General features: G+C 43.1%; 1 protein-coding gene across 2 annotated transcripts in view; it reads left to right on the top strand.

The window, feature by feature from the left end:
* RORA (RAR related orphan receptor A) overlaps positions 1 to 21,233 on the top strand; it is a 425,240-nt gene that overhangs the window by 257,672 nt on the left and 146,335 nt on the right. For both annotated transcript variants that reach the window (XM_075857792.1, XM_075857790.1), the window contains one exon: positions 11,166 to 11,195. In XM_075857792.1, coding sequence (XP_075713907.1) covers positions 11,166 to 11,195 — 30 coding nt within the window. The remainder of the gene's footprint in view (positions 1 to 11,165; positions 11,196 to 21,233) is intronic.

The following is a 21,233-nucleotide window of genomic DNA, read 5'->3' as shown; positions in this document are numbered from 1 at the left end:
CAAATTCCACAGACATGATATTAGCAGACGACCCTGAATCCACGAAGGCACTGCCGGTAGCAGACCTACCACCAAAAGAGACCTGAAAGGGAAGCAAGATTTTATTAAGTTTCATATTTACGGGAAATACCTGTGCGCCCAAGTGACCTCCCCGATGATCACTTAGGCGCGGAAGTTCCTCCGGCTGCTCATTCTTACGCCCAGGACAGTTGTTCACTTGATGCTTGTCATCCCCACAGTAGAAGCAGAGACCATTCTTCCTGCGGAACTCTCTACGTTGTTGGGGGGACACGGAGGCCCCGAGTTGCATAGGTACCTCCGAGTCTTCCAGGGAAGAACGAAGCAACGGAACCTCGGGAGGCAGAGGAGAAAACACCAAGACGTTCAAGTCGTCGTTCCCTGAGACGTCAGTCAAGTCGTACCGCTAAAGCCATAAACTGGTCTAGGGAGTCAGAAGAGGGGTAGCTAACTAGCAGGTCTTTCAGGGCATTCGACAGGCCCAACCTAAACTGGCACCTTAAGGCAGGGTCATTCCACCGAGAAGCTACGCACCACTTCCTAAAGTCAGAACAATACTCCTCAACAGGTCTCTTACCCTGACGTAAGGTCACCAGCTGACTCTCGGCAAAGGCAGTCTTGTCAGTCTCGTCATAAATGAGTCCGAGAGCGGAAAAGAAAAGATCAACGGAGGAAAGTTCAGGGGCATCAGGAGCCAAGGAGAAGGCCCATTCTTGGGGCCCCTCCAGGAGCCGGGACATAATTATACCCACCCGCTGGCTCTCAGAACCTGAGGAGTGGGGCTTTAAGCGAAAATAGAGCCTACAACTCTCCCGAAAGGAGAGAAAAGTCTTCCGGTCCCCTGAGAACCGGTCAGGCAACTTGAGGTGGGGTTCAAGAGGTGAGGTGAGGGGCACTACCATGGTAGCATCAGGCTGGTTGACCCTCTGAGCCAGGGCCTGGACCTGTAGGGAGAGACCCTGCATTTGCTGAGCCAGGGTCTCAAGGGGGTCCATAGTAGTGTCAGGGACCAGGGTAGACTAGGTATATGGGCTTGTGAATATGTAATGATGGGGGTAGGAAAACAGACAAGTGAGCCCTAATCTACCCGCCACTCAGTCCCTGCCTACTTGCAACGACCCGCCCTAGACGACGGGGTACATCTGGGCGATGGTCCCTACACTCAATAAGTGTACGACAGACAAGGGAACACAGAACCTAAGGGAAACGGGGCAGTTGCCCATGGCAACACCGTGAGCAACAACAGTAGTAAACGAGCCGAGTCAAACCAGGAGAGTACGAGGTGCCAAACGCAGAGCAGGAGAGTAGTGAACAAGCCAAGTAAAACCAGGAGAGCACGAGGTACCAAAGGCAGAGCAGGAGAGTAGACAACAAGCCAGGGTCAATACGAAGCAGGGACAAATAGTACAAGAAGCTGCAGCAGGGCCAGGAAACCAACAGAGAAGATTCACAAGCAAGGAGGAACAGGAAAGGCAGGTATAAATAGACAGAGGGCGGGAGCTAGCTGCATCTGGCCAGGCTGCGATAGGCTCTCCCACTCCTAAGCCTGCCATCCTGAGTGGTGGAAGATGGAGTCAGTCTCACAGACCTAGAAGCAGGTGCAGACTGATTACCTATGGGCGTTGATAAAGATGCTGTGCCTGGCAGATCCTTTACACAGGAAGTAGCAAGCTGGAGGATAAGACAGAACCTTAATCAGGAGTCAGGCCAGAAGTCGATACAAGGAGAAGAACCACAAGCAGCAAGCGACAAATTCAAAGAGTAAGATAGGAGAGTAATCCAGGAACAAGGCCGAGGTCAAGTTTTGATAAGAGTCAAGAGCAGAGTACAAAAGCAATAGGAACAAAAGCTAAACAAAGGATGTACCTTGATTTGCAGGCGTAGGGATGGCAGGCTGATTACCCTTTAAATAGTCCTCCAGGCCTGAGGTCATCTGCTGGTGCCCGATCCAGCAGGGCCGTGGAGGAAGTCGGGTTTAGAGGGGAAAAGGGCCGGTTGCCTGGTAAATGGATGCGTCGGTCAGCAGGAGTCACAGCCGCTGATTGAAACTTGGAACTATTGAGGGCAAAGTAACCTTTGTAGATGGTACTTATGGGGACAAACTATGTGGCTGGCACAAATGGGGAAATCTATGTGGCTGGCACTTATTGGAATAAACTATGTAGCTAATACTTATGGTTTAAACTATGTGGCTGACACAAATGGGGAAAACGATGTGTCTGGCACTTATTGGAATAAACTATGTAGCTAGTACTTATGGATCAAACTATGTGGCTGAAACAAATGGGGCCAACTATGTGGCTTGTACATAAAAGAAAAAAAAAGTTGTTTGGGGAGGGCAATTCTGACTTTTACTATGGACCCCTGTGAATGCTACTCACTGAAACTCCATATGCCTCTGTATGAAATTAGAGGTATACAGAAACACAATATGGCCTTATGAACTTCTGTAGGTACCATTTTACAGCTCTGTACTAATCTGAGCTTGTACGGAGTTGCAATTCGATTGTGGGCATAAGGCATAAGTGTGGTATTTCCACTTTTTGAGACATAGTCTCCCATTCTTTGCACTCACTTTCTTTCCAAGCTCTCCATCTTTCTAAATGGATGTCCATGTAGGCTTTTCTACTGGCTTTTAACTTACCAAGTATATTGTTGTGTCTGTAGCTGCTTTTTGAAAATTTGCGTATGAAAATTGAAGTACGGAGTTCAGGTCACTAAATCTTGAAACACAGGTTCTTGACGTATCATACTTTATCATATTGCCACAATTGTTGTTCTTCTAAGGCTCCTTACTGTAACCAATGTTTTAGTATAAAAAGATTATTTGGGTCATAGCCCAGGGCTGGAAAGCGAGCCAGACCTTCCCTGCTTGCTTTCTATAACCTAGAGGTAATGGGCTTGCTGTATATTCCAGAGCTCAGGGCTATTCATGATTATTGCAAACTACGTGAAGAGTCTAGTCTCACTGTGTATGTTAATACAGCTGGAGAAGGTTGGCTGCGTCTTAGGAAAGTATAAACAATGGCCCGAGCTTCTCACTTTTTCAGTTTTATTTTTATTTAATACAAAATAAAACTATGGACAGATATCTGCACCTGTGTTCTTCCAGAAGCTCTGAGGGATATCTTCCATTGTTTCTGTAACACAATATACAATATGTATTTGAATATAAAATCACAATTTAAAGCAACATAAAAAGTAAAATAACTTTTTCTAATTTTTAAGTATCTTGCTTTTTTCTAATTTAGTAGTGATTTGGGTTTTTTATCTATTCAATTTGCTGTGGTTTTTTCAATACTACTGTCAAACATATAACCCAACAATTTGTGTAACTACATGAAAACCTGTAAAATCCTGGATTTGGCTTAACTAGAAATAGGTTTAACATAAGTAATTCAAAGTATTTGTCAAGATTTCTAAGATTTGATGGAAATTTACACTGAAATGTAAGAAAAAGAGGAGTTCTCTTATCAAGCATTGACAAGTGCCCAGTGCACATCAACACATTTTAAAGAGGCTCTGTCACCACATTATAAATGCCCTATCTCCTACATAATCTGATCAGCGCTGTAATGTAGATAACAACAGTGTTTTTTATTTTGAAAAACGATCATTTTTTGAGCAAGTTATGAGCAATTTAGATTCATGCTAATTACTTTCTTAATAAACAACTGGGCGTTTTTTACCTTTTGACCTGCGCTGTCACATACACCCACATTAACTTTACAGAAGAGTCTTGAGAGTGAATAGACATCACTTCCAGCCAGGACGCAATGTCTATTCACACTCCCGACACTTCGGTAAAGTTTGTGTGGGACTTAATTTACAGCACTGCGTGATCTCGCGAGATCACGATGTAAATGACAGCCACATACTTTTCTTGCACAGGAGCCATTCGCAACCTGTGTCGAGCTTTGGTTTTGTTTTGTTTTTTTCTCATATATGTTTTATTATATACCCTCATCTGCAAGTTTCAGATTCTTGTTGGTTACTATTCATGTAACTGTCTCTTTAGGCATATCTATTGAAACTTCTTAAAATATGACCAAATATATTTATCCAAATATTTGTAAGTGTTGTCACTGCTGTAAATCAGCCAGGGTATTGCTGTTCCTAGAACCTGTGTTTCTATGTAGGGTTAACGTTACGACACTAATTTACTGGAAGGGGCTTTGTCTGGAAACTACTTTGTACACGTATGTCTGTGGAACCCCTTCTCCGCATCAATCAGTACTGAAGAACACGATTAATCGCTCTTCATTGAATGCTATATACATTATAGTGATGTCTGACTATATATCTAGCACAGGTTAAATAAATTGTTCCCATTAGTGGAACGAAATAGCTGAAGGAGATTCTGCGCGCCTGAAAGTCACATGGAGGGAGGGGGGCAGAGCTCATGTAGAGGGTGACAGGCCTGCTAGCGGTCATATTTTACTGTCATACTTAAGAATGCTATAAAGTGATGGCTTACAGGAAAGCCTCTCAGTTTATAATGATAGCAAGACCTTTGCCAGAAAGACAATGGAAATGGCCCATATTCACTAAGTAGTGTATTTTATATAAAAGGATCACTGGCAAAATAAATTACTACTGGTTATATTTATAGGACATTGCACTACTTGATCAATAACTGTGTGAAATCTGTTAAAACAATTCTACAATGTTAACCATTAGAAGTAGTAAAATTCTTTTAAAATCTACCAGTTTTTTCTATCTCTGATATCTTGACCCATTCTCTAATTACAATCCATTTTACTTATACTATAGTATTTTAGAGAGTAGAGAATCAGCTAAGGCTTCGTTCACATATCTGTTAGGGCTCCATTTCGACGTTCCGTCGGAGCCCTAACTGACAAAAACGGAAACCATAGGTTTCCGTTTCCATCACCATCGTTTCCAATGGTGACGGATTCGGTTCCAATGGTTTCCGTTTGTCTCCGTTGTGCAAGGGTTCCGTCGTTTTGATGGAATGAATAGCGTAGTCGACTACGGTATTGATTCTGTCAAAACAACGGAATCCTTGCACAACGGAGACAAACGGAAACCATTGGCACCGGATCCGTCACCATTCAAATCAATGGTGATGGAAACAGAAACCTATGGTTTCCGTTTGTGTCTGTCAGGGCTCTGTTCCGACAGAAAGCTCTGACAGAACGTCGGAACGGAGCCATAGCGCAGATGTGAACGAGCCTAATATATTTATAGACTGAGTAAATTACAATAGCAAGCTTTGGGACAGCTAAAGGCCTTATTACACGTTCCTGATCATTGCCCTGTGTAAAAATCATTGTTATCGGCAGCACATCTCCGTGTGTAAACAGGGAGATGCGCTGCCCACATGATGAAATGTATAGGGACGAGCGATCAGAGTAACGATCGCTCGTCCGTATACAAAAACAATCTTTGGAAATGGATCATATGAGCGCCGATCATCGAGCTGTCTCGCTGATTGCCACTCATTTTTATGGCCCATGTCGGGCCGCGTAATATGACCATTTAGGTTGCCCCATCCAGTATGATAAATTTATATGTAAATGGAAGGATGCATGAGAGAAGACAGTACAATGGGCTCCACTGGGTGGTGTTTCTATAGTTCCAAACTAGACATCCCCTTTAACTTACCCTTTCTTTGTTCTACTGAATGTTATATGTTATATTACATACACAATATGTATAGTACTGGACTGGATCAGGTTGGACACAGAAAGTAGAGATATGGAAGAACAGTATATGGGCCCCTTTCTTTAATAGCTCATCATAGAGCACCCCCTTCTCCTGATGTTTCTCTATCAATCCACCAGTAATTGTGGGCAATAGACAGCTTCTGGCAGCTTACTGTATAAGGTGGCTGTTGGCCTCCTTACCTACTGGGCAGCTGCACAGGTTGCAGGTATGCCCACCCCTGAATTGGATTATGTATTTTATTGCCAGATTGATGCAGAACATTAAGCAGAACTTTGATTGTTTTCTATGCACAACAAAGCCATTTTATCTGAGACTGTTTAGGTAAACCTATTATAAAAATAGTTCTGCAGTAAGTGGATGCCATGTTTGCTATATTGTGTTAGGCAGGGGCTACGCAAAGACTTTTGTAGTGCAACAGTTGTGTCACAGTTGCTGGCGTGTGACTTTTCCATATTCTGTAATGCAATAGTTGCATGAAAATCACTTGTACATTTTTGTACAGTACATATGAGGGAAGCAGAATAGGAAAAGCCCAACTCACAACTTTTTTTTCTTTTTCTTATAAATATAATTACATTTTCTATGCTTCTATCCTACTCATAAAATAAAAATTCATTAATTTTAGGGGAACGTGTTACCTAGGAAATGTACTAGTGGTTACAGGAGCAAGCCCATCAAAAAAAATATATATTTTATTCACCTGCAATTGTTGCTGCATCCATGTACTAGAGCAGGGGTCTCAAACTCGGCCGGGCAAGTGGGCCGCATATAGAAAAAATGGGAAGTTGACGGGCCGCATTACTTTCAAATTTGAAACAATACAAAATTATTGTTAATCAATTAGTTATTAATCAATATTATTACTATAATAATACTGCTATGTTTAAAATTTGACATATTTCTCCACGTGCTTATTTTAACAATCCAGCTTTCCAGTTTAAGTGTCCTCTGTATATGCTGCCACAGTGCCCTCTGTATATGCTGCCACAGTGCCCTCTGTATATGCTGCCACAGTGCCCTCTGTATATGCTGCCACAGTGCCCTCTGTATATGCTGCCACAGTGCCCTCTGTGTATGCTGCCACAGTGCCCTCCGTAGATGCTGCCATAGTGCCCTCCACAGGTGCTGCCACAGTGCCCTTCGCCAGGGGCGTAACTAGGAAAGATTGGGCCCCATAGCAAACTATTGACTGGGGCCCCCCCTCCCCTGGGTGTCACACAACCCCCCCCCCCCCCCCCCGCTTGTAGATAGTGCCTTTTTTACAGCCCCCCCTGTAGATAACGCCATACAGTCCCCCCTGTAGATAACGCCATACAGCGCCCCCCCCCCCCCTGTAGATAACGCCATACAGCCCCCCCCTGTAAACTGTATGCCGTTATCTACACGGGGGACTGTATGGCGCTATCTACAGCGGGGGACTGTATGGCGTTATCTACAGAGGGGGACTGTATGGCGTTATCTACAGAGGGGGACTGTATGGCGTTATCTACAGGGGGCTGTGTGGCGTTATCTACAGGGGGGACTGTGTGGCGTTATCTACAGGGGGGACTGTGGCGTTATCTACAGGGGGGACTGTGTGGCGTTATCTACAGGGGGGACTGTATGGCGTTACCTACAGGGGGGGCTGTAAAAAAGGCACTATCTACAAGGGGGGGTTGTGTGACACCCAGGGGAGGGGGGGCCCCAGTCAATAGTAGATGTTGACAGCGATGTCAGGGAATTCCTCAGAGTCCCGGAGCAGAGCCGATACTAGTGCTCTGCCCGGGAATCCGCTCTGGGGAAGACCCTGACACACTGTCCATATATGGGCAGCGATGTCAGGGAATTCCACAGAGTCCCAGGGCAGAGCCTGTACTAGCGCTCTGCCCGGGACTCCGCTCTGGGGAAGACCCTGACACACTGTCGGTGTATGGACAGCGATGTCAGAGGCTTCCCCAGAGTCCCAGAGCATAGCCTATACTAGCGCTCTGCCCGGGACTCCGCTCTGTGGAAGACCCTGACACACTGTCCATATATGGGCAGCGATGTCAGGGAATTCCACAGAGTCCCAGAGCAGAGCCGATACTAGTGCTCTGCATGGGACTCCGCTCTGGGGAAGACCCTGACACACTGTGCAGATGTTGACAGCGATGTCAGGGAATTCCTCAGATTCCCGGAGCAGAGCCGATACTAGTGCTCTGCCCGGAAATCTGCTCTGGGGAAGACCCTGACTCACTGTCCATATATGGGCAGCGATGTCAGGGAATTCCACAGAGTCCCGGAACAGAGCCTGTACTAGCGCTTTGCCCGGGACTCCGCTCTGGGGAAGACCCTGACACACTGTCGATGTATGGACAGCGATGTCAGAGGCTTCCCCAGAGTCCCAGAGCAGAGCCGATACTAGCGCTCTGACCAGGACTCCTCTCTGGGGAAGACCCTGACACACTGTCCATATATGGGCAGTGATATCAGGGAATTCCACAGAGTCCCGGAGCAGAGCCGATACTAGTGCTCTGCACGGGACTCCGCTCTGGGGAAGACCCTGACACACTGTCCATATGTTGACAGCGATGTCAGGGAATTCCACAGAGTCCCGGAGCAGAGCCTGTACTAGCGCTCTGCCCGGGACTCCGCTCTGGGGAAGACCCTGACACACTGTCCATATATGGACAGCGATGTCAGGGAATTCCACAGAGTCCCGGAGCAGAGCCTGTACTAGTGCTCTGCCCGGGACTCCGGCTCTGGGGAAGCCCCAGACATCGCTGTTCATATGTGGACAGCGATGTCAGGGAATTCCAGAGTCTGCGAGAAGAGCCGATACTAGCGGCTCTGTGTCCCGCGGGCCCCAGATGACAGCCTCAGGGGCCGCATGCGGCCCGCGGCCCGCGTGCTTGAGACCCCTGTACTAGAGTTTGATTTTATCTAAACTTAGTCCCAATGGGAACGTGTAGTGTGAATTCTGTTTGGGCCTTGTGCACACATTGCAGAATTATGGGATAGTGTATGTATCTGCAGTTGATATTAGGCTTTCCTTCACCCAGGGCAAAGATTCAATTCACTGACCTAGCCCTGTATATAAATACCCTGCCACCAAGGTTGCACCCTGGGCACATTAGCCAGCGCCCTTAGATACAGCCCTGCCATCTTTGCAAAAATGACCTTAGGACATTTCATGATAGGTGCAGATAACTTGCATGCACATTTATGACTACAATGAAGAGATGAGAATCCATCTTCAAGGAAAGTATATAAATACACTGAAGAGATGAGAATCCATCTTCAAGAAGAGTATATAAATACAATGAAGAGATGCTGACGACTTCTTCAAAGCATGAGTTTGCTGTGGGCTAAACATGACGCCCTTTCAATATCAGTTATGAGTGTCTTGTTCCCATACTTACAAAGCATGTACTGTGTTTTACACTTGGTTTTGTTTCTATGTAAGGAGTAAAGAATTACAGGGCCGTTTTTAAAGACTATTAGGGTATGTTCACATGGCAGATTTGTTGCAGAAATTCCCATACATTTGAATAGGGTTTGCAGAAATCCATGCACATAAACAACCCCATTCAACAAGTAAGGTCGGGATTTTCAGTCAAAGACATTTCTGCACCAAATCTGCTGCCTGTGAGCGTTACCCTCAGGTGAACACAGTTGAAATGTGCTTGCTAATGTCACTGGTGCTGTCTCAACAACAAGCCTTTTGGGTCAGATGTTTCAACTCTTATTTAGAGAATATGCTCAGGATGACTCCCAAATCAATACAGCCCATTTAAACAATTACCTCCCACCCAATGTGAAGTACAACCAAAGATTATTCTGTGTGCTTTCATCGGCAGTTTAGACTCTAATTCCCTTAAGTTGGAATCAATCAATACCCCCCTTGGTAGCCCAATGGCTCCATAAGGTTGGTCACATTTTTCTTTTGGACGAATTATTGGCCTGAGAAACTCAAATTGACCACGTCTTCTATAAAATATGGAGGCCCATATGGAGAATGCATACTGAAATACATTGACTAAATGTCACTTTCTGAAAATCTCAGACTGTGAAGATAAATCTGATATTTCCCCTGCTACTAACCTACCCCCCACCCACCCACACAACTATTTGTATTTTTCTACTACTTTACCTCTGATGTGATTGTCAAAAACCTGACAAATTTCTGATAACTGTAGGCTAATCACTTTACTGCCTGGTGTAAATGTTTATGTTAATTACAAAAATATAATAAAAAGAAAATATAAAAGGAAAAAAAAAATGTACTTGCTACACCCAAAGTATTTTGTCGCATGCATGCAGAAAATGTAGAAAAGAAGTCATGAAAAAATATTTCTACTTCACTAAAGAAATCTAAAGAAATGACTATAATATGGTTATTTTAAGGGATTGAATAATGTCAACAGGGATAACACTGCTTAGAAGACATAGGATTAGAGCATTACATCGGTAGAGTTGTATCCGTCAATCGTCCCTTGTCCTTGCCCCCAACTCATGATTTATATCTCTTAGTGAACATTACAACTCCATTAACAATTCGTGAAACCAAACTCTAAAATGACTCAAAGCACTTGAAGTAACGGAGGCTGATTATCATTAATGGCCCCATTGTCCTACACAAGGACATTCATTGTCCAAGTTGCTGTGTTCTTGCCTCGGAGCTGCTTTTGGCTTCATCCCTTGGTTTCCACTATCTTGTAATGTTCCTATCTGCACTCTCAGGTGCTGCCAACTTTTTGAAAGCTGTGCTGAATTCATTGCTTCTTATCATTGTCTTTGAATATATGTTATTATATAAGGGAGGAGAAAACAATTACTGTGCCCAAAACTTTCAATGTTTGGTCATGCTGAACAAAGGGTCATGTTTATTGAATAAGATAAGCAGCAAATGTGGATGAGGTTGGTGCTACTTTTATTGATGGCAGGGTCTAATATTTGTCACTTTAAAGTGCTGCAGAATATGTGGCTTTATATAACTAAAAGTTATTATTGTCGTTGATTATTATTATTATTAATAATAATATCCCAGAGCCTAATGATATTTTTGTATTAGAGGATGAGACGTAAACTGGTTTATTTTGTTCAGAACAGTGTATCAAGAGCAAGTAGTGTCAAATTCATTCTAAAAGAAAATTCTAAACCTCCCACCCCCACCAAAACCTTTGAATGACTAGTACATACAAACATAAACAACATAACTGAAGGACGTTAGGTGGACTAATGTATTAGGTGGTATTCTAGACCAGATTTTCCAGTAGTATATATTCAATCCGTTATATCCTATATATATTGGACCTCTTCTAACTGACCATTTTCACTCAAATAGGTTTCACTGTACTGTTTCTCGAAATTATATTTCCACACCAATTGCCCATGATATAATATGTAGAATTTGTTCAATACTATTATATTTTGTATCAAATTGCTAAATAAGATAAATCATCTTCTTATATCTTTACTCTTCTCCTTCTTCTTAGGTCTGTCCATAACCAAGAAGACTCACACATGTAAGTAATAGCTATAAAACCTGAAATACATTTATGCATTTTTTTACCGTAGGACATGCTGGGAATTTCCTTTAGATCACTGGGTCTAGGTATTATATGCACGGTATTACCATATAAATCTATGTGGACATATGTTGCATCTGTTACAAATAAGACAACCTAGTGCATTGTACTATATCGTTGTAAAACTTCACTTTGCCCTTAAACTCCCCTTTTTGGGCTTATGCGTTTGATAGACCCCTTTGACTTTCAATGGGGTACGTCAAGGTTCCGTCGAGGTTTCTGTAGGTTTGACAGCAAAAATAGTGCTGCGTGCTTTTCTTGCCGTCAAAAGTGTCGGAACACTTGACGGATCCCATAGATGAAATGTGGAATGCAGGTGTGAACATAGCCTTAGCTGGCTTACTGTGACTGTTGTACAATAATAAGGAAGTGTGTCCCAGATTTGACTGTTGGGATGTATATCATTTGTGTATCTTAGCCTAACAGAAAGTATAGTTGCAGATGCCTCTCAGGTTTACATTTTTGCCTTAATGCCTTACCCTTACAGTGATATATTAACAGGGCACACGTTGAATAACTTGTAGGGAAATTATGCTTCCTGTGTTATATTTAGAATAGCATTGTATGCTTAAAAGGGGTTGTCTGTGATTAAAAAAAAATATATGGTCTGTTGTTTTTTTTTTCCAGAAATAGCACCACTCTTGTCCATGGGCTCTATCTGGTATTGCAGCTCAGCCCCAAGTGAATGAGTTCTGAGCTGCATACCAAACACAATCTATGGACAAAAGTGGTGACATTTCTGAAGAAAAAAAGCAGTATATAAGTGACAGACACCTTTCAATACAAGTGACAAGAGGTATAGGAAGTTTATAATTAAAAAGTTTCATAGACATGAGAAATTCAACCTCAAAACTCCAAACCCCCACTTACCCATTCCCTACTAGCAGACTCATTTCTCCCATCAAAACAACAGACTCCTAGGCGGAACCCGACGGACCCCATTGTGGATCAATGGGATCTGTCAGGAGCCACTGGTATCCGTCATTAAAAATGGAAATCACGACACAAGTGTGAAAAGAGCCTAATTAATTGAGATAGTCAGGGAGCAAGGCAAATGCCATCACAAATCCCAAAATGAAGGGATTGTTTCTCATGTTAGAATAGGAGGCTGAACCATACAAATCAATTATTTTCATCTATATAGAACCATTGGTATTGGTAAAATATTAATTTACATGGCTAAACCCACTATCTCAAGGGATAAACAACTTGTTGTAATGGTACTGACAAAAGGTAACCAGTCCAGCAAAAGTGCACCCTCTACCAGACAAGGTGCTAGCTGCCCGACGGAGCAATAGGTGGCAAACTAGCACTGCAACACCCCTGAAGTAACTAGGCCCCTGCCTAAAGCAGATAATTTTCCCTGATAAGGGTAAACTCACTATCAGGAACCTAGCTAGCAGTGAACCCTATTGGTGGATAAGACATCTTGGTTTCGCCACTAGGTGGCCGGCAGGTGGAGCAGACAGGTAGAGAAATCAGACAAACCAATGTCAGTAACAAAGTGGTAACGCAGTAAAAAGTCAGAAGGCAAAAGAGAAATCAAACACAGGTACCAAATTAGCAGGCATAAAAATGTCAAGTCAATCCGGGTCATAAACTATAGCAATAAGGGAGAATGCAAAGAGCGGTAAAGGGGAATACTCACAAGCACTGAGCTAAAGAACCAGATAGCAAAATAATAACTGACAAGGAGCCCAGAGCCACTTTCCTAGCATTGCCTATACTACTTTCGTGGACAATTGAAATACTTATATACATGGGTCCTACCTCTAGACCATCAACTCAGAACATCACTTACAACATTATCTGAATATCCCCAATTTCTGTACCTTCTTGGAGTCCGATGCTCTTTTCCAGGTTCCCCTTTTTCCACCTCCATCACTAGGTGCTCCAGTTGCAGAGGGCTGCAAACTCAATAAATGTCTTTAATGACATTATAGTTGTCATGGTCCTCTTGCACAACCCTAGGCTGCCACATATTTCATCTCAACTAGGAGCCACCTTGTGGTCTGACTTGGGAATCTGCACCCTGGGAGATATTTACGTTGAAAATATACTGCAAGCATACCCTGACCTACAAATTAAATTTGACTTACCTTACCATTACTTCTTTCGTTACTTACAATTGCACCATGCCTCACATGCACAATTCTCTGGACTGAGATGACCTTTCTCACATTACCCTCTAATAGGAGTTTTCCGATCTCAGGGCCCTAGGGTTCTAGTCTCAGTCTTGTATGCCCACCGGGTACACAATAAAATCAAGTGTGCCTGTTAAAGGTAATATGTGTATAACTTTCTCTATACACTGTGTTAACAACAAAATTATACAATTATATATAATTTTCCAATCTTATTTCACTCCCATCTGTGCATATAAAATGGGTCGCTTTCCCGATACATCTTGTCCAAAATGTCAGGCATCGGATGCAGATTTCTGGCATATGACTTGGAGATGTTCTCCCATTGCCCGATTCCATAAACTGGTGGTCAACTATTTGTCTGATTTCTTTTTTCCATACCATGTACACCTGATATTTGCTTTCTAGGGCTTCTGCAGAAGGAAGATTGATCTCATTATACCCATTATTCCTAAGAGAAAATCTTTTTCTAGCAAGGAAATGTATTGCACTATGGGGTATTACCCTGCTACACCTACTTTTTAATTGTGAAAGCAACACATTAATCAAATTCTTCCCTTTGAAATTGTCATCTACAAAAATCATGGCTGCCCTGCTAAATTTGATAAAATTTATGTCATCTTCTGCACTTCCCCCTCAACTAATTACTCCCCTTCATGCCTTCACACAGCCCTGATCAGGCAGAATATTGGTCTTGCCACCACGTTAGCTTCTAGCTCTTATGATTAGATCTTCTGCCTTTAAGAGGCTCTGTCACCAGATTATAAATTCCCTATCTCCTACATAATGTGATCTTGCGAGATCACGATGTGCTGTCACTTACTCACACATTAACTTTACTGAAGTGTCTTGAGAGTGAATAGACATTGCCTTCAGCCAGGACGCGATGTCTGTCATTCACAGCGTGATCTCCCGAGATCACGCTTGCTGTCATTAAGTCCAAACGTTACCAATGTGTCAGGAGTGTTAATAGACATCGTGTCCTGGCTGGAGGCAATCTCTATTCACACTTCACTTTACAACACCCACTTGGTCAAAAGGTAAAAACACGCCCAGTTGTCTATTAAAGAGGATCTGTCACCACATTATAAGTGGCCTATCTTCTACATAATGTAATCGCCGCTGTAATGTAGATTACAACAGTGTTTTTTATTTAGATAAACGATCATTTTTGACGGAGTTATGACCTATATTAGCTTTATGCTAATGAGTTTCTTAATGGACAACTGGGCGTGTTTCACTTTTTACCAAGTGGGCATTGTACAGAGGAGTGTATGACGCTGACCAATCAGTGTCATACACTTCTCTCCATTGATTTACTCTGCACATAGTGATATCGCTATATCGCTATGTACAGCCACATAAACACACTATAACATTACTGCAGTGTCCTGACAATGAATATACATTACCTCCAGCCAGGACGGGATGTGTATTCAGAATCCTGTCACTTCTGTAGCGTTTGTGTGATATTTACAGCAAGGCAAGCGTAATCTCATTTTAAATGACAGGTTACATCGTAATCTCGCGAGATTACGCTTGCCTTGCTGTAAATATCACACAGACGCTACAGAAGTGTCAGGATTCTGAATAGACATCACGTCCTGGCTGGAAGTAATGTATATTCATTGTCAGAACACTGCAGTAACGTTATAGTGTGTTTATGTGGCTGCACATAGCAATATAGCTATATATAAGTGTATGACGCTGATTGGTCACTGATTGGTCAGCGTCATACACTTCTCTCCTCAACGCCCACTTGGTCAAAAAGTAAAACACGCCCAGTTGTCCATTAAGAAACTCATTAGCATAAAGCTAATATAGGTCATAGCTCCATCAAAAATGATAGTTTTTCTAAATAAAAAACACTGCTGTAATCTACATTACAGCGCCGATCATATTATGTACAATATAGGCCACTTATAATGTGGTGACAGAGCCTCTTTAAGAAAGTCGTTAGCATAAATCTAAAATAGGTCATAACTTGGTCAAAATTGATAGTTTTTCGAAATAAAAAACACTTCTGTTATCTACATTACAGCGCTGATCACATTATGTAGGAGATAGGCCACTTATAATGTGGTGGCTAGAGCTCCTGTGTCCTGCAGGTTACGGAAACCCTATAAGATTCACTCATTGCAAAAGACTCATGAAGTTGCCTATAGAATTCGTTCAGTATCGCAAATAAATGTATCTACTTGTATATTAATATAATTTGCTTGTAAGATAACAACATTTTGTTTTGTTATTATTAGGCTATTTGTACTCATATATTAAGCCATTTTCTCTTTGGTATTATTTTACTATATTTGCAATGAAAAGATTTAAAAATTAATAATTATTAATTATTCTTAAATTATGTCAGTATGAATCTCAAAATCATGGCCTGTGTGGCATATCTGACAGATGTCCATTGCAAGGCCTAAGTCTTCTGACCTTGAGGAATTCCATAGTAACATGACTTGTCATCGCTGTTATTTCATGTGACAGTATGTTACCACACATTGTATAAAAAGTGTTCAACTCTAAATGCTGCCTGCACTGGGCCAAGAGCTGACTGAAGGGGTTCAACTTCATTCCTCTTACCCTACAAAATGGGAGATTGCTCAGGTGTCCACAAGTGACCACTTTTATCCAGTGTAACAAATTGACTATAATTATAGTTCGCAGTTGGCATAGATTTCCCTTTCTGGCACATGTACGGACAGAGATAAGCCTAATTTATTAAGGGGCATGCACCTCTTAATGAATTAGGCGCATCGTTCTCCAGCCTCTTTAGATTAAGACTGGCGTATGAAGCAACAGTCCTAATAAATTCCCCCCATAGTTTCCCCCTGCTGGGACCCCCAGCGTTCAGGTGTTATCTGTGGAAACCTGGCAGTAAGTGTTACATTTCCCTGAAATGCCACCACAAGGGCAGATAATCATTACACACCCCACAAGCGAGAGAAGAAAACCTGGACCGCACATCCACTGCCAATTCAAAACAATGGGTTGTGTGTGTAAATGGGGTTTTACACTGGGGGATTATCGAGCAGACGAGCGTTCATAATTGCCCTGTGTAAACAGGGCAGCGATCAGCAGATGAACGAGCAAACGCGCGATCGTTTGCTGATCGTATAGTTTTAAAAAATAAAATATTATCGTTGTCAGCAGCACAACTCCCTGTGTAAACAGGGAGACGTGCTGCCGACATGATAATAATGTATGGGGACGAGTGACGACTGCTCAACCACATACATAGGGCAGGAGCAAATGAGCGCCGATCAACGATGTGCCGGCCGGTGTAGAAGGGCCTTAATGCAGGACAAGACAGGTCCTCCTGAGAGAGAGACGCTCTTTGTACTCTCCACTCTGCTCAAGAGATTAGGATCCTTAGGAGAGGACCCCTCCATATTAACTCAGAATTCCTTAACAGAGTATGTGAAAATGTATTTTCTAAACTGGACAATCCCTGAAACTAGTGCACATTGGTCACATTAGTCTTTGTTTCCTTGGAGAGCTTCTGCTGCTTCGTTTTAGCGATCGGTGAGGTTTCAGTGCTTGGACGCCCACCGATCAAAACTTTTGGCATGTCAATATGACATGTCAAAAGTTTTATGAAAGTAAAGTTAGGTGTCATTTGGGATGTTTTGTGAATTCCTGGTGCTGTTGCTGTTCCATTATACACATTTTGGGAGTCATTCACCACTTTTTCAAGTTTTCTCTGCAGGAACCTCTAAACTTTGGAAATTACTCTGTTTCCTTTTCAGATATTTTTCCGTAGGTTTTTCCTTTCCCTTCAGGTTCGAACCACACCATTCATGCATGAAAACTTACCATAGTGAATGTCTTAAAGCCCTTTGACAGCAGAACCTGACACAGGACCGCCAGTATACCGGCGGCCATGTTTGGTACTGCAGCACAGCCCATTCAAGTGAATGTGGTTGATCTGCAGTAGCGGACACAGCAGCATAGATGCGTCTGATGTCATGGTGGTACTGTAACCTTACTGCTTACGCTTTGATGGACTATTATAAGGATATGGGGCACAACAACAAGTTTGATGGTTTAAATTGATGATCACTGCAAATACTCGTGAGTAGGTACTTGCACCCTGTGCTGACGCTCGTACATAGAGACAAATACTGGTGTGAACAAAGAGTATATATGTTTACAAGTGCTGACATATGTAAATGATCTTAAGAAACTGCACTACCTTTATATTGATATAGTGGTAATGGTAACCTTTCCTAATATATTTGGACTGCATTAATAAAAATATAAAGTATGATTTGTAATTGTACTTAGTAATGTATGTAAATCTACAGTCACTGTTTCTTCCTTGTCAAATTCCACTTGGGGTGATCTAATGCTTTTCCACCTAGTAAGTGGGCACCAGAGGTGTCTAGCGTGTATTACTCTTTCTCCTTGTATAGAAATAACACAAGAAAAATATTTGAATGAGGGGGCCAGGGTAACGGTTGGCCAAATAACTTTTGGCTGGGAGTTATCGAATGTCTATGTCCAACTTCAGTGACATGTTCTTGTGACCGTAAAGAAATTACTTTTAGGCCTTATTCACACACACTTATTTCTTCTACGTGTGCTGTCCGTTTTAACAACAGGCTGCACACTGACCGTTACAAGTTAATGTGGTTATTCACACATCCATTTTTCTTCACGGAGCGTGTGTCCGTCACAAGAAACTCACATCATGTCCTTTACTGGTCCGTTTTTGAGGACCAAACTCACCCATTGAAGTATATAGATGTGGGAAAAAACTAGTGTGCTGTCTATTTTTCACTGATCAGTTGCTAAGAAATCAGTAAATGCTTCCAGAGAAAAATCGTTGAGAGAAACAGATGACACACGGAAACCACACGGACGTTGCACAGACATTCATATGCATGAAAAACTGCCATTTTTTGCAAAAAGCAAATCGAACACGCTCGTGTGTATAAGGCCTTATCATTATCATAGATAAATATTGGTCTGTACGTTTTTTTCTAATAAGTGGCTTTTCTCATATATTATTAAATTACTGTATTTGGGCAGCAAGCCCTTCCTTCCTGTTCTTGCCATTTTGGGCTTTCACTGGTATTCTAGATTAGGTATTGCTAGACAGGCTGGGTAATAATTCCCTTCCCGTGTAATTTCAGCTCTCATGGAGTGTGGCTAATAGCAAGCAGAAATAATCAGATCCCTCCAGAGTACTTTCTGAATCTAAGCTTCGTACTTCCAACCCCCCCTGAGGCCCAGGAAAATAGCAGTGGAGGTCCCAAAAGTATTGCTTCATAAATGTCTTAACTGGGCAGCCTTGGGATCCCTCACGGAGTTTTTTCCAACTGCCAAATTACTTTCCCTTTCTCTCAGCGGCTTTAAAAAGGCTTATTAAAAATGATTCTATAATAAAGCTGCGAGTTCTCCCTTGGTTGTCCTTGAGAAGGAAGTGCGATATCTTGCAAGCGGCTGTGCCAATTTGAGGGGATTCTTAATTCTTCAGGCAACACAAAGGTTAAAAAGAAATGGCATTCTCTTCTGATAATTGGGACAACCTCACCTTTGGTTCACTGCTAGAGTCCAGGTAAATTTTAGCTGTAAGCACAAGAACACGTATATGAATGGCCAACAATCCACGCCAGACACGCCTCCACTCCTGAAAATAAAATAGCAGACAAATACAATCAAAACACCCCAGCATCTACAAGCAAAATCCCAAGCACTATAACAACTGAGGACGGACATAGCCCTTGAACCTGGCAGATTTCCAATGCCCAATCTTCTTGATAACTGCATCCCCTAGCCCCCACCGGGATGCCTCCGTAGCTGCCCCTATCCGGAATGAATGTGAACAAAACTCCCTAGTGTTTAAACCCAGGGACACCAAACACTTTCTCTGTATTAGTAATATCCGAATATCAAAAAAACGCTCCACACACCCCACAGGGCACCATGGAGACCCCTCCAAACGTGACAACACCACCTTTACCCCTTTTCCTCCTTGGTCCGTTTTAGATCACCGAAGTAAACAAGACACGTGGCACCCCATTACCGCAACGTCATCCGCCAGCAAACCCACAACCACCAGGCCACTCTGTGCTACCGACTCAGAAATTCGAACGGCCCCAAAAAACTCCAAGGACAACGCAGCCTGGAACAGACACGCCTCGTACTGTGAAGTACACACTCCACCCAGACTGACGCACAACCTCCCCAACAACTCAAACGATACGGGGCGCCTAGCATCCCACCGGACCCCTCCTCTGCGGTAACACCTCAGCGCCTGTCGAAACAAAATGGACATATCAAGAACACCCTTTAATTTACACCAAAATGCAACAATGTCAACAAGGAATCATCCGACACAAGCACACCTACTTGTAGCATCAATCCTTCCCAACGTGACCACACCCTGGAATAAGCCGCCCAGGTACTACCACTCACGGACCGTCTTATCAGTGCCGCCGATACCCCTAGACCACGGCCCACAGCCAGAGAGGGCAGGACTTCCCATGTTGCTCCGCTCCCAGTGCCAACCTGCGAAACCTGTCCCACTGAAACCGAGAGAGAGAATCGGCGATATCATAACAATGCCAGGAACATGAACAGCAACAAAACACACATTTAAACTAAGACACCATAGCACTAGTTGACTCAACAGTCTCATCACTGGGGGGGAACTGGCCGTCTGTTTGTTAATGGCCTGCACCACACCCAAATTGTCACAACAAAAACGCACCCATTTATTCCTCAAACGTTCACCCCATATCTCAGCCGCCAAGACGATGGGGAACAATTCTAACAATGCCAAATTAGAAACCAGCCCCTCCTCCTGCCAAGAAGCCGGCCAAGCCCCTGCACACCACTCTCTCTGAAAATATGTGCCAAACCCATGCCCTCCCGACTCATCAGTATGCATCTCCAGGTCAACATTGGACACCGCCAACTCCATCCACACAGATTTTCCATTGTACAGCCCTATAAACTCCTGCCAAATCGCTAGGTCCCCCGCACGTCAAGCGACAAACGAACGAAATGATGGGGTCCCACCACCCCCGCCTTAGCTAAGGCCAGCAAGTGGCAGAACACCCGCCCCAAAGGCGTGGACATATATATATATATATATATATATATCAAATATTATTTTCATAAATGAACAAAAAAAAGCTACTCCAGACAAAATATGGTGGCAGCACTGAAGTGGGTTGATGGCCATTAAAGTGGGGTTGATGACCACTGTATGAGGGTTGATGGGCACTGAAGGTGGTTGTGGGCACTGAGTGCTTTTTGTATTATTTTTTAACTAATAAGAGGCTCCTCGGCGACACGACACTGATCTGCTATCTGATCTCTCAGAAATTAGATTAGAGTCGGGCACTGTAGTTTCACCCCGACACAGACGTCACAGAGGCTGTGATTGGTTATTCTGCAAAGACTGACCAATCTCAGCAATCGTCAGCATGGGAACACTGCGATTTCTCCCCTGCCTGTTAACAGAGATGGTCAGCTGTCGATGACAGCTGCCATCACTGTTCTGTCACTATGTGTTTTCAGGTAGGCAGCTGATTGCTGCATGCGCTGTACTCAAGGGGTTAAGCAAATAGTCTTAGTTATCACAGTATATGATAGCATAACCATATTGTCAAAGCCTTGGTCAGACAATGCAAGTTAAATTTCCCAAACTGTTACAAGATTCCATTTACTATCCTTTAGCTGCCTTGTTTACCTATGCTTTGAGTCCACTTTTGTCTGTTTTTCCCCTGGAAAGATTTGAGAAAACGGAAATATTTAGCAAAGGTTATACCCCTCACCCTACCTATTGGTTACACAACTATTGTGGTGAGGTGAC

Source organism: Rhinoderma darwinii, chromosome 3 (assembly GCF_050947455.1).
Source record: "Rhinoderma darwinii isolate aRhiDar2 chromosome 3, aRhiDar2.hap1, whole genome shotgun sequence".
NCBI lineage: Eukaryota > Metazoa > Chordata > Amphibia > Anura > Rhinodermatidae > Rhinoderma > Rhinoderma darwinii.
The sequence above is the reverse complement of the archived record's forward strand: the minus strand, read 5'-3'. Positions and strand labels throughout refer to the sequence as shown.